The sequence below is a fragment of the Oryzias melastigma genome, linkage group LG14 (genome assembly GCF_002922805.2).
Source record: "Oryzias melastigma strain HK-1 linkage group LG14, ASM292280v2, whole genome shotgun sequence".
NCBI lineage: Eukaryota > Metazoa > Chordata > Actinopteri > Beloniformes > Adrianichthyidae > Oryzias > Oryzias melastigma.
This window is the reverse complement of record NC_050525.1, coordinates 11,380,768-11,393,144: the sequence shown is the minus strand read 5'-3', so window position 1 is coordinate 11,393,144 and position 12,377 is coordinate 11,380,768. Positions and strand designations below refer to the sequence as shown.

The 12,377-nt window shown below is 37.2% G+C and overlaps 1 protein-coding gene across 2 annotated transcripts in view; it reads right to left on the bottom strand.

Moving 5' to 3' along the window:
• Positions 1–12,377, bottom strand: part of ar (androgen receptor) — a 31,192-nt gene that overhangs the window by 16,584 nt on the left and 2,231 nt on the right. The window contains exons 2-3 of one of the 2 annotated variants that reach the window (XM_024262753.2): positions 6,850–7,004; positions 6,569–6,685 (exon numbers count right to left, since the gene is read on the bottom strand). In XM_024262753.2, the coding sequence (XP_024118521.1) occupies positions 6,569–6,685; positions 6,850–7,004 (272 nt within the window). The remainder of the gene's footprint in view (positions 1–6,568; positions 6,686–6,849; positions 7,005–12,377) is intronic. The other variant, XM_024262760.1, reaches the window with a different exon arrangement.

The following is a 12,377-nucleotide window of genomic DNA, read 5'->3' as shown; positions in this document are numbered from 1 at the left end:
AGCAAACTAAAAAGCCTAAAATTTACAGGACACATCAGCAAATAGGTGTTGCAATTTTGCTGAATACTCAATTAGCAAATTGCAAATTGCAGCTTTCATTATCTGACCGTGCATTTTAAAGAAAAATTAATTCAGAAAAATCCGGTCAAATACATAATCATTTTCCACAATCACTCCTACGGATCATTGCCATAAATTTCCCTGGGAAATGCTGGGAGTGAATTACAAGTCCATGATGAGAACATAAGTGAAAGGAACTTTTTAGCCACAACTTGAAAAGATGAGCCTTTTTACTACAATCACAGCATTAGATCACATTTTCCCTCCATGGGTTTGTCACTGACTGGTGGCGAAATTACCAACCTGTCTGCAGCTTTAATTCACGTGTCTCATGTCAGCTTTGTGCTTCCAGCACAATTTTCACCGTTAACAGAATGAGAAAATGGAAGAGAGTGAAAATTGAACACAAGACTAAAATTAGTCCACTACATGTCAATCTTTACAGCCTAATATGACGAGTAGGTCTGGGTGACAGTAAGGAGAAGTGAATGGAAGAGGTCTAAATTGCATGGCAGCTCAGTCAGGGGCTTGATTATCAGTAACATCCCCTATTGTGATGATGCTGCAATTGAAGAGAACCAGCTAAGATGTGCAGTGTACAGAGAATAAAGTACTTTGGTCTTGGGAAACCATTAATAGTTTCACTTTTAGGACTTCCATTTCTCTGCTCTGTACTTTGTTAGTTTAGTATGGAGGTCACACTGCTGTTATTATATACTACATGCATATTGACTGTATATATTTATAGCAGAAAACGGTATGTCTGCACAGAGGCAGAAATGAGAAATGTTTTTGTGCCATGTGGTGTTGTCAAATCTAAAATATTAGAATATAAAACCGTCTCCAACCTGACTTCTAATCCCATTTTTATCCTTTATTGGATGTCAACATTTGGTGGGAAAGCGTAACTAAAGAATAGTTACAGAATAGCCCAATTTGGGTTGAGAATCACAGCCTTTAACCAAAAAAATGCAGAGAAACTCGTAAGAAAACAAATGATCTACCATTTATATTTAAGCTTTTACGGTGTAAGTACGGTGCAGTTTTGCTGTAGAGACAATGATTCACCTGAGATCTCCAGCCGTTTATGTACTGTAAACATTAAAGGGTTGATGCATTAAGGGGATGTTCATAATGCTTTATTTTAAAACTTTAAGGAGTTTGACAGCTTACCAAAAAAAACTATTTTTTTATCATGTTAGTCTAATTAGATATATTCAGAATTAACTGTATTTAAGAAAAAAAAGGTAGTGATTCCATTTTAACATGACTAATTTAATTGAGTGACAAATTTTTCTAAATATATATCTTTCCCCCCATTTGTATGTCTTAACTTTGCTGACTTAATTCAAACTCATATGGGTGATCTGGATTCATTTCTCAGGCTAATTACATTGATTACATTAGGTTTATATATATATTAGGGCTGTCAGATTTGTCGCGTTAAAAACGCATTAATCTGACGTGTGCTTGACGCCGACAATTTTTTTGACGCATTAATCGCGGACTTTCTCATACATGCCTTTCCATACCGCGCGCGCGGGCGTCCCACCCTCCAACTCACCGGCTGCTCTCACACTAGATCACGGGCGGGTCTCCAAACACCGAGCTAAAACCGGCCGGCGCTAGGACCTGGAGAGCTCCTGCACTCTAACCCGGCTCCGGTTCGCGTCCAGTACCAAGTCTGGTGGTACCGGCTCGCGTCCGGCGCCGAGAGCTGCGCACCCCCGACGTTCCGAACAGCAAGCGCACCGGGGGACGTTTTAAATGTTCTGGAGGTTTCAGCGTGATCCAGCCCCAGCATAGCGGTCTGTCTGCCGGCATATTCATCCGTGAGCTCCGCTGGACACGTCGCTGCGCAGCGGCAGTAACAGACTGTCAAACTATCCACAGTATATCCCGCTTTTCTCAGTCTTTAATGTTTTAAAAAACAATAGTTCATTGGAAATGATAAATCTCTATTTCATTTATTATTGTAGTTCAGCAGAGGAGGAAAAGATTTGGTCCTGACAAAAAATGAACATGAAAGTGTTATGGAAATGTTATTTTTGATGTTTTTTTTAATTTTATTTTACTCAACGTTGATTGAAGTTTTGAATTTAAAATGCCCTTCACTTGCACTTGGGCTTTTGCTAGGCATTTTATGTTACAGCCTTTTATTGTTAAGAAAGTTTATCTCAATATAATGTTACAAAATAAAGTATTTCTGATGAAAACTATTAATTTTGCCATTCTTGTTTTCATAATTAATGTAGAACTACTAAATTCCACGAACCACACACTTTTTTTCCTTAAAAAAAGGCCCAATGTAAATTTGCGATTAATCGCGAGTTAACTCTGGACAAAATGCGATTAATCGCGATTAAGAATTTTAATCGCCTGACAGCTCTAATATATATATCATCCATCAACCGTTTACTGTTTATTATTCAAAATATTCTCTCTGGAAGATCTATTGTTACAAATGTAAACACATTCAATATAAATTTATTTTTTATAAAAAAAAGTGTTAATTTAAATATGACCATTAAACAACTTTAAATGTAAAAGTTATGCTGCTGCTCCAATGACAGTTGTGTTTTTTGTTTTTTTTAACATGCTCCTGTGGCATTTTTTCTGATAATGGTGGTATTATATAAAGAAGATTGTGCAGTGGTGCAGATGAAAGGTCGCAGATTCAGTTCCCGCCTCACCTGCGGCATGCGCGGAAGTGTCCTTTGGCAAGACACTGAACCCCACATTGCCTCTGGTGCTTATATGATGGCGCCAGTGTTTGGCAGCAGAGTGTGTAAATGTGTGTGTGTGCGTGAGTGAATGCCACTGTCACTGTAAAGCGCTCAAAGAGATTTAAAAGTATGCTATTCACCAGTATTTTTCTTTTTAATTCAAGTTGTTGTGAATCAAGAGCAGATGTAAAAATGTTTGAAAAAGAGCTTATTTGTGGCTGGTGGTCCACAAGTTCCAAACCTGGGAAAAAATGTGGGGAGGTGACTGATCTGCACTAATGGTCCCGTTCACAACTCAGAGTCGAATTTCTAATGAACTATTGCTGCTCTGCAGAAACTAGGTTCTAGGAAACAAGACAGGTTGTTTTTTTGTTTTTTTTTTTTTCATTTTGCCTTAAAAAAGGCGTAATCATAAATAAAATACCACTGGGAACGCTTTTTAAAATCGATCAAAAGATGATTAGAGTGGGACTTTAAATGCACTGAAATATGTTATCTGGTTGATTATTAACATGTCAAATATGGAGTGAGTCCACAGTGTCCTGCATGGGTCGATGTCAGGTTCTTTCTTGTTAACTCTCCTTATCAAAGAGCATCCACGTGTTTTTATCCAAATGTATGCAGACAATACTCTGGTTTAGCGTGCATGGTTTTAGTAAACAACTGAAAGGTGTGTGAAGTCTGTGTTTCACATCACAGCTTGGCAACACACTCACAAACAAGTGAAAACATCTAAACCAGTAGCAACGCTCATCCCCCACTCTAATTAAGGACGTGTTGAGGCTGCATGTTCCAACTGACTACAAATGTGTTTCAGATGGTAATCTTTTCATTTTAAATAAATGACCTGTCATCGGATTTAATTGAACTCTTTTAATTTCAAACACATCCGACAGCAGGTGTCAACACAAGGTGTGAACTTACGATCAAACAAGTTCCTCTTCTGTCCAGTTTCTGGAAATATTTTCAGTTTAACGTCTACTTCACTTTGATAATAACATTTTAAAACAGCTGATTTGCGAGTTTTAATATTATGTTTGCTGAAAATGCTTTTCCTCTTTGAGCTGATTCCAAAAGGAACGAATGTCTACTATCAGACATTTAAAAGAAACATATAAAAAAAAGCTTCAGACATTTAAAAGAAACATATAAAAAAAAGCTGAGAAAACGGCCCAGGCCATTACAGCTCCGTCTGCTGAGATCCTTATAGGTTTCTGTCACATATTATGGCTTTAATGCTTAATTTTCATATTTTAGAACATGCCACCTTTTGTAAAATATTCAGATATTTGTGAGCCTGCAACTCGAGTCTTTTCATAGTTATACTTTTAAAGATTAATTTTAAATTTTAAACTGAAAGCTAATAAACCCTCAGGCTAATTCTGGGGTATTCATAGACATTTTAATTTATGTTTGGTCCTTGAAGCAAACAAAACACTTAATCATACCAAACATGTTGCTCAACACTTCTAAGCTTTTTTTTATACCACAGGTATGCTGCAATTCTTTTGGGGTGGGATTAAAGGCAGTCTTTGATTGGCTGTCAAATACAACCAAAGGCATCAGAGACACAAAAGAAAAAGTTTTTTTCCAGATAAAATGGTGCATTTGTTGGAGGGTGTGTGTCATTTTGAAGTTTGGTTCTATTTTATTAAGCAGAAAGCCAACAACAATAAATTAGCTTAACTCGTTACTTTGGAGGCTTACAGTACAGAAAGTGCCATAAAGTATTTAACAATATATTTCCTTAATTTAGTAGCAGCCATGGGTTGCACTAAAATAAACCACAGACTTCTTTCTTTATTTAATAAAAACTGGGGTAGAAACAAAAAGATTTCCTTGACTTGCCTTAAAGTTTTTATTCTTCTGTTAACAAAAATATTTGGTTGTAATTTTGATTTATTTTTTATTGATTTATTTACAAACCTAATAGTACCTTCTTTACTGCACTAATGAGAACTAAGCCCCCTCCCGCACTCCAAACAGGAATACACGCGGGTCCCAAAAAGCCAAAATCACATAGACTTCTACTCAGACATAAACAGCTATTACTCAGTCATTTCATTTGTCAGAATAACCATTCTTGCTCTGGTACCTCTTTTTAACATGTTCTTGCTACACCTAGTTTTTGTCCATGATATATTTTTGTTATCCCAAGTTATTCGTGTAAAAAACGCACCAATCAAATGTCTTAGTAAAGGCATGTTGTGCCTGCTGACCCCACCTCCAACGGTTGAAATGTTTGACAGATTCTCTCGAGCCTGCTTTCAGTGGAAGGGGTGTGGCTTTTCAACAGGCTCATTCCTGATTAGCAAGAATGGTTACCATAGAAATGATGAATCAGACTGACTCAGACCAATAACTGCTTGCTACCTGGTTCCAAAATGGCAAAGGCCGTACCGTAGAAAAATGGTGAATGAATTGGCTTCACTTCATTGGAACTGGAGGTAAGGCCTTTTATATGGGTCAACATCCCACTCCACTTTGTCAAGTGACAATAATATGCTTTCAGTGCTCCTTGTTTGCAACATTTAAAAAAAGACAGGCTGACACAACTAGAACAAATGTTGCTGTGACTATGCTAACTCCCAACTTTGCGTGTAACATAAAAAAAAAAAAAAAGTCTGAAACCACTACACATTATCTATGTTAATATATTCACAATACCTGTAACTCCCAACTTTGTCTAACACTTAAAAAGAAAAAACAGACTGATACTGGTAAAATAAATATTACTGTGACTGTGCAAAAACTCCCAACCTTGTTAGTTACATGTAATAATAACACAGTCTGATACTGCTACGCATTAGCCAAGTTAACGTATTAACTATACCTGTAACTCCTAACCTTGTTTACAACACTTTATGAAAAAAAACAAGCTGATACTGCTAAAACAAACATTACTGTGACTATGCTAACTCCCAACCTTATTAGTAACACTTAAGACAAACACCGTCCAACACCGCTACATGTTAGCTTCATTAGCATATTCACAATACATGTAACTCCTAACCTCATTTGTAACACGTAAAAGAAAAAAAAAAGATACAGCTAAAACAAATATTACTGTTACTGTGTTAACTCTCAACCGTGTCAGTAATATGTGAAAAACACAGTACGACACCGCTTCTTGTTAGCTATATTAGCATATTTACAATGCCTGTTAACCCCCACAAATAAAAAACAGACTGATACTGTTTAAGAATTAGTGAGTCTACGCCAACTTCCAACCTTGTTAGTGACATGTAAAAAAAAATACTCTGATACTGCTACACGTTAGCCACATTAGCATTTTCACAATAACACCCATCCTTATTTGTAGCACAAATAATCCATTTATGAAGCATTGGTATGGTATAAGGTACACTGTCATTTTTTGAAAAAAACAAATCTTTTAATTCAATATAGTGTCCAAAATATGATGTTTAAAAGTATCTTAATACTATTATGTGTTGATTGTTTTAACAACATCCAGTCCTGATTACAATTCAAGCATCTTCCATGGACAATCATTACTACTTGATGCTCAATTCTTCTATAGTCTATTACTTCATCAGGCTTGGGGTATTAAACATTAGCAATATTAGCATTGTGCACTCTCACCTGATAGTGGATGTAAACAAAAATTCATGCACTTCCATAAGTCTAACTTCATGAAGTGTATAACGCATTTGAGGCTTTGACGCCTCTATTCTGAGGATTTTTTATTATTCATGCTACCACATTTCACAAAAATATCAACCGATATGGGAAAAGGGTTTGTAAATGGAAATTCATCTCACCTCCGAGGGTCATTCCAGCTTCAAAACACTTCTTTAGTCGACAGGAAGGGCAGTTCTTCCTCCTGAGCTTGTCAATCGTGCAATCGTTCTTGCTCGCACACAGGTATTTTTGTTTGCCTGCGTAGGGAGAAAATGGAACAATGGCCTCTCACTGAAAGGTGTTACATACAAGCGAATCTACAGTAGAAACAGGTCAATGGACTTCATTAAAAGCAAATGAAAATGAATTGAGGGGGATGGAGTCAAAAATCCAGTGGAGACCCGGACTGTATTGTCATTACCTTCAGCGGCTCTTTTGAAGAAGACCTTGCAACTTCCACAAGTGAGGGCGCCGTAATGGCAGCCAGACGCCTCATCTGAGCAGATCAGGCACGTCCTTTGAGGGGGGAAGAAGAACTCCATGGGAAACATGTGCTCTCTGCCAGCCTCAAACCTGCTGTCAAACACATGAAGAACAAGAGATCATGAGTCCCGCCTGTCATCAAAGTGGTTCAACACAATGGTTTTGTCGAGCCGCAAAGCAACAGTTGCTTTCACTGTTTATGTAGATTCAGAGTGACTGTATCTTATGGAACCAAAACTTCACACAAAGCTATTCATCCCACCACAGGCTGTGCTGTACGGTAAAGCGTTTAAGAAGGGCAGAGTGCAACGATTTCCAAAAAAATGAGGGACAGTCTTAAATGCAAGCGGCACAGTTGGGAGGAGGGTGGCAGATATGGGATAAGTGTGATGGCTTGAAGCCTTGAAACTGGGAGATAGTAAGCGACACAGACATAACGTTGCCTCAGTGACGTGCGGTGGAGATAATAAGGTTTGGCATGAGACGGACAAGGATGAATCCTCCTCTGTGTCCCGACTACGCTTGAAGACATCTGGACAAAACACTCCAAAAAAGAAACAAGCGGAAGCAAAACTATTACGCTGCTTATTCAGAACACATGGAGGATTTTCTCCTTTGATTAAACAAGATATGCAAAGGTTTACCCAAAACTAGACAAAGAGGAAAGTTCACGTTAAACACATGATCTAGCCTTTCTTGTTTCCTAAAAATAGAAATCTAGCGTGGCTCTGAAACCACAACACACCCATTTCAACCGTTCCAATTATTAGGGAGAGATTAAATTATCCCTCACTTGTCAATGAAAAGCTAAATTAACTGATTTCTTTCGTGTTTATCCGAAGACCTGCTGCGTCTCGCTCAGCTTTCAGACTCTCTAACCCAGCAATTATCCAGGGTGACGCAAACCTTCAAACATCCCCTCCCAACCCTCCCCCAACCGAAAAGGACACTAGCATGATTGTTCAGAAGTGTTTGCAAGTTTTGTTGGAAAAAAACAGTGCTACTTTGTTAATAAGCTCACTGCATTATCAAGTGTGAATTATTGAATGACACCCCCCCAAAAAAAGTGCATCCAATGGACGCCATTTCCTCTAAAACTAGCAGATCAAATGGTTATTCAAAAGAGGGATCATATGTTTGCAACAAATTCAATTTCAGTGCCTTCTTAATTTGTTTTATTGACTGTTGTTAGGCCTTAGTGCACAACAACAGCTGCTTCAGTGTATTAGGGAGACCAAAAATTTTCAAAATTTCCAAACACAAAGAGGAATCTTTTATCCGCAAAAGGGCAACAGAGAGACAGCAGTGGACTGATAGACTACAGAATATTCAATTTGGATTCAGAAGTTTACAACTCTGATTCAGGACGATTCAAGTAAATCGATATTTGGTAATCTTTCAACCAATTTGGTTTGGTTATTAAACTTTTTTCACATAACTAGATTAATAAACTAAAAAAATAGCTTATAATTTTAGCTGAAAATAACCACAAAATATAGAATTAAAAGGAAAACTAATTCACAAATTCAATTAATTGATTTAGCTTTTTTTTGATTGAAATAGCTTTGACTTACCATAAAAATGAATGTATTTCTTTGTTAATTTCATAGACTGACATTTTTATAAGATAAATGTGATGTTATTACAGTCAAATTATGATATAATTAAAAAATATTAATATAAAACAACTGCAGTGTTCTTTAACCTTTAATTTAATGAAAATGTACCACCTTACGGTGACATTGTGGCAACCTTAGCTGCCAGTTTTTTACTATAAAAATGAATGGTTCTTGCTAATTTCATAGTTTTAAATTGCATTTTAAGGGTACATAAACTGATATTTACAATAAAAAATATGAATTTTAGTCAAGAAGAACTTTATTTTTTTTTCCACCTTTCTTTTTTACAGTGGAAATCTACCAATTTTTCACAATCAAATTTACGATACTTTTTTATAGTGTACTTTGACCTTTTTAACCCCTACATGCCTTGACTTGTTTCCAATTACATAACGAATATTCTTCCACGAAGAAGAATATTTAATATACTAAATTACGTGGAGTCCTAGATTAAATGTAACGTTGAAAATTAGTAACATATGGTATGAAGAGGTTAAACGGCCCTAAAGAACCTTTGTTGCAAATAAATCTGAGTATGCCTGCCATAGTAATAAATTAATCATTTCAGTTAGATTTATGGTTTAACACATTTCTATTCAATATAATTTTTTGGTAAAAATTCCACTGTAAAATATATATATTTGTGGATATCCAAATGTTTCACGTAATTATTGATTGAAACTTAAAGGTAACATTTTTTATTACCCCCTCTCCTTACAAATACTTACATTGAAAATCCAAAGCAAAGTGTTTTCTTATGTTTAAAAAAAAAGCTTTGAAATGAAATGATTCCTTTTTTAAAGTGAGGATCTATACAACGTCAATGTACTGTTTATTTACAACCAAAAGCTGGTGAAGGATCACAAGATGCATCTGTTGTAGAGTGTGATTGTGGTTATTTCAGAGCCTGGTGTCCATCTTTGTACCCTGTCACCTCCTTATATTGATGGGACAAGCTCAAGCAGACTCCCATGACTCTGATCAGACATTACAGATTAAAAAAAGATGGTTTCAGTGGGAACTGAGCTGGTTTCCAAGCCACCTGCAGACATTCTGCTTGCATTATCTATGTGTGAAATGATCTGCTGACAGGCAGACTTCCCTTTGTTTTGATGAGGGGTTTTATTGCATGTGCTTTGTTTAGTTTTGCATTTGGGATGTGGGAGCTTACCTCTGTGGAAGCTGGTTTAGTAACAAGTGTTTATGTAAATCTGTTTAAAAAGGTGTGAGAGGATTTACAGTGGTCCTTGGTATTTCAAAGTTTTGAACTGAACTGTTTCAGCTTCCTGGAATGAAACAGAGTTTACTTTAAAAACATCTTGTCATTTATCTTAGCCTCAACGCACCCCCTGGTAAAGTAATTATGAATGCTGGTTATAGAATGAGGCAAAAAAGGACTTGTCAGTCACAGATTCTGCACTTAAAAAAGAAGAAAGGTCTGTAGCGATCATCATAGATACAATTCAACTGTGAGACAGAATGAAAAAGAAGATTATTAAAGAATGTATTTGTGTAATGGTGTGTAAAATAAGTATTTAGCACCAATAAACAAGGTATCCTTCACAGATCTTTAAGAAGTCCTTCTATCATCCACTTGTTACCTGGATCAATCTCACTTGTTCAACTAGTTATCCATTAAAAAAACACCTGTCCACACCCTTAATGAGTCAAACTGTAACCTCTCCACCCTACCAAGACCAAAGAACTGCCTAAGGCTAGAAGGAACCAATCTACAATAAGCAAGCATCTTGATGAGAAGACATAAACTATTGGAGCAATTATTAGAAAATGGAAGATTTATGAGATCGGTGATAGTCTCCCTCCACCTAAAGCACAAGGCAAGATTTCACCTCATGAGTAACAAATGAACTACATGAGAAATGGTCAATGACCAGAAGAGAGCCGAGACCACAGTAACAAAGGTTACTATAGTAACACTACGTCGTCATGGATTCAAGTCCTGCTCCAAAGGTCCCCCTGCTTAAACCAGCACGTCCCGGCCCGTCTGAAGTTTTCCAGAGACTATCTGGATGATCCAAAGGAGGATTGGGGGAATGTCGTGTGGACAGATGAAATCAAAATTAACATCTTTTTTTGAAATGCCTCTCACAGTGTTTGGCAAGGAAATCGTGGAGAGCTGCATCTCAACAAGACCATACCATAACATTTTCTGCAAATGCACCATAAAGGCAACAAAGCAGTGGCTATAAAAATCATTTTAAGGTTCTGGAGTGGCCCAGAGAGCCTCCAGACCTTGATCAAAAATACAGTCTATAAAGGAAGTTGGAAGTCAGTGTTACAAACATCACAGCTCTTGAGCAGATCTCCATGGAAGAATGGACCAAAACAGCAGCTACGGTCTGTCCAAACCTGGTGAAAATCTACAGGAAATTATTGACCTCTGTCATTAATAATGTTTCAAAACAATGAACTAAACTTTTGTTATTTACGAAATACTTATTTTCTGCACTAACAAATTATTTTAAAAGTCCCACAGTGTGATTTCCTGGATTATTTTTTGACATCCTGTCTCTTCTCGTTCATGTGATGAACGTCCAGACGTCTCTCATCTTTTATAAATAGGACAACTTGCAGAATCTGTGACTGACGAATACGTTTGTATTACTTCTGAGTAAATAAAGAGATAGCACCAATACACACATATATGTTTAATAACATTTTTTCAATTTTGATAAGATAAAAAATTAACTTAATTTGAAAAAAAAAAAAATCCTGTAATTAAAAACATTTTTACTCCATTCAAGAACCAGAAACTTTTAGAGCCAAGGTGTACATTTACCCTTTTTAAAATCTGGTCTCCCGATCTTTATTTTTGTTGTTGCTTTATTAGAAAACAACAAACCACAATGATGCATGTGATGCTCTGAAAGATGAATGAGGAAGTCTGGCTTTCCACAGATCCTGATGAATTAGTTCTACTGGACTCAAACAGAGTCATAGGAGACACGGGATATAAATGGATGAGGAGAGCTTCCAGGCAATGGGAGAGAAAGGATGGTGAAGGATGAAAGGAGAGTACAACTAGGAGAAAGGGGTGAATGAATAGATCAGAAGAACAAATGAACTGACTATATAGGGATGGACAAACTGATAAAGAAAGAGAATAAATGAGGATGGAGGACAGAACAAGTTTTTGTAGGGAGGACAGAAGGGATAATGGAGAGAAGAGGACTTTTCTAAAGCAATGCAAATAGTTTTGCAGATTGGAGACGTGATCCTGCTCCCAAACTTGACTTAAGTACATTTACTTCCTTTTCTTTCTTGACATTGGGGCCTCGTCAGGGAGAAGCTTGTGCCACCGTTTGATCCGAGCATCGCACGTGTGCGCCTCACATCTGCGGTGCAGCTTGGACCACCCCAATCTCATCTTTATATACCAATATAAAGTCCAGTAAACTGCATAAAATAGCAGCCGTTATTAACACGGCCCGTCCTCCTCCACTTTCAGCTGTCTCCTTAAGAGTAGAGCCGTTGACCGGGGGCCACCTGGCCTCACTTAATTCAGACCTCAAGATGCACATTTGTGCTCAATCCAATTGAGGCCGGGATATTTGAGCGTGAATGGAGGCAGATCACAGGTACCGTGCGTGCAACAATGTTTTCCTAGAATTTGCTTCATTACTGAGTTCTTCGAGTTATATGACGTCTCCAGCGGTGATTTACGCTCACGGTGTTTCGGCTCCCTCCGGATATTCCCTTTACGACACGCAAAAAAACAGCCCACACTTGTGGAACGCATGTTGCATTTACTCTACAGATGTTCAAGATATTTCCGGCAGGTGAACCAGCAGTTTTTGAATGAAAGTTTTTTTTTTTTTTTTTTTTT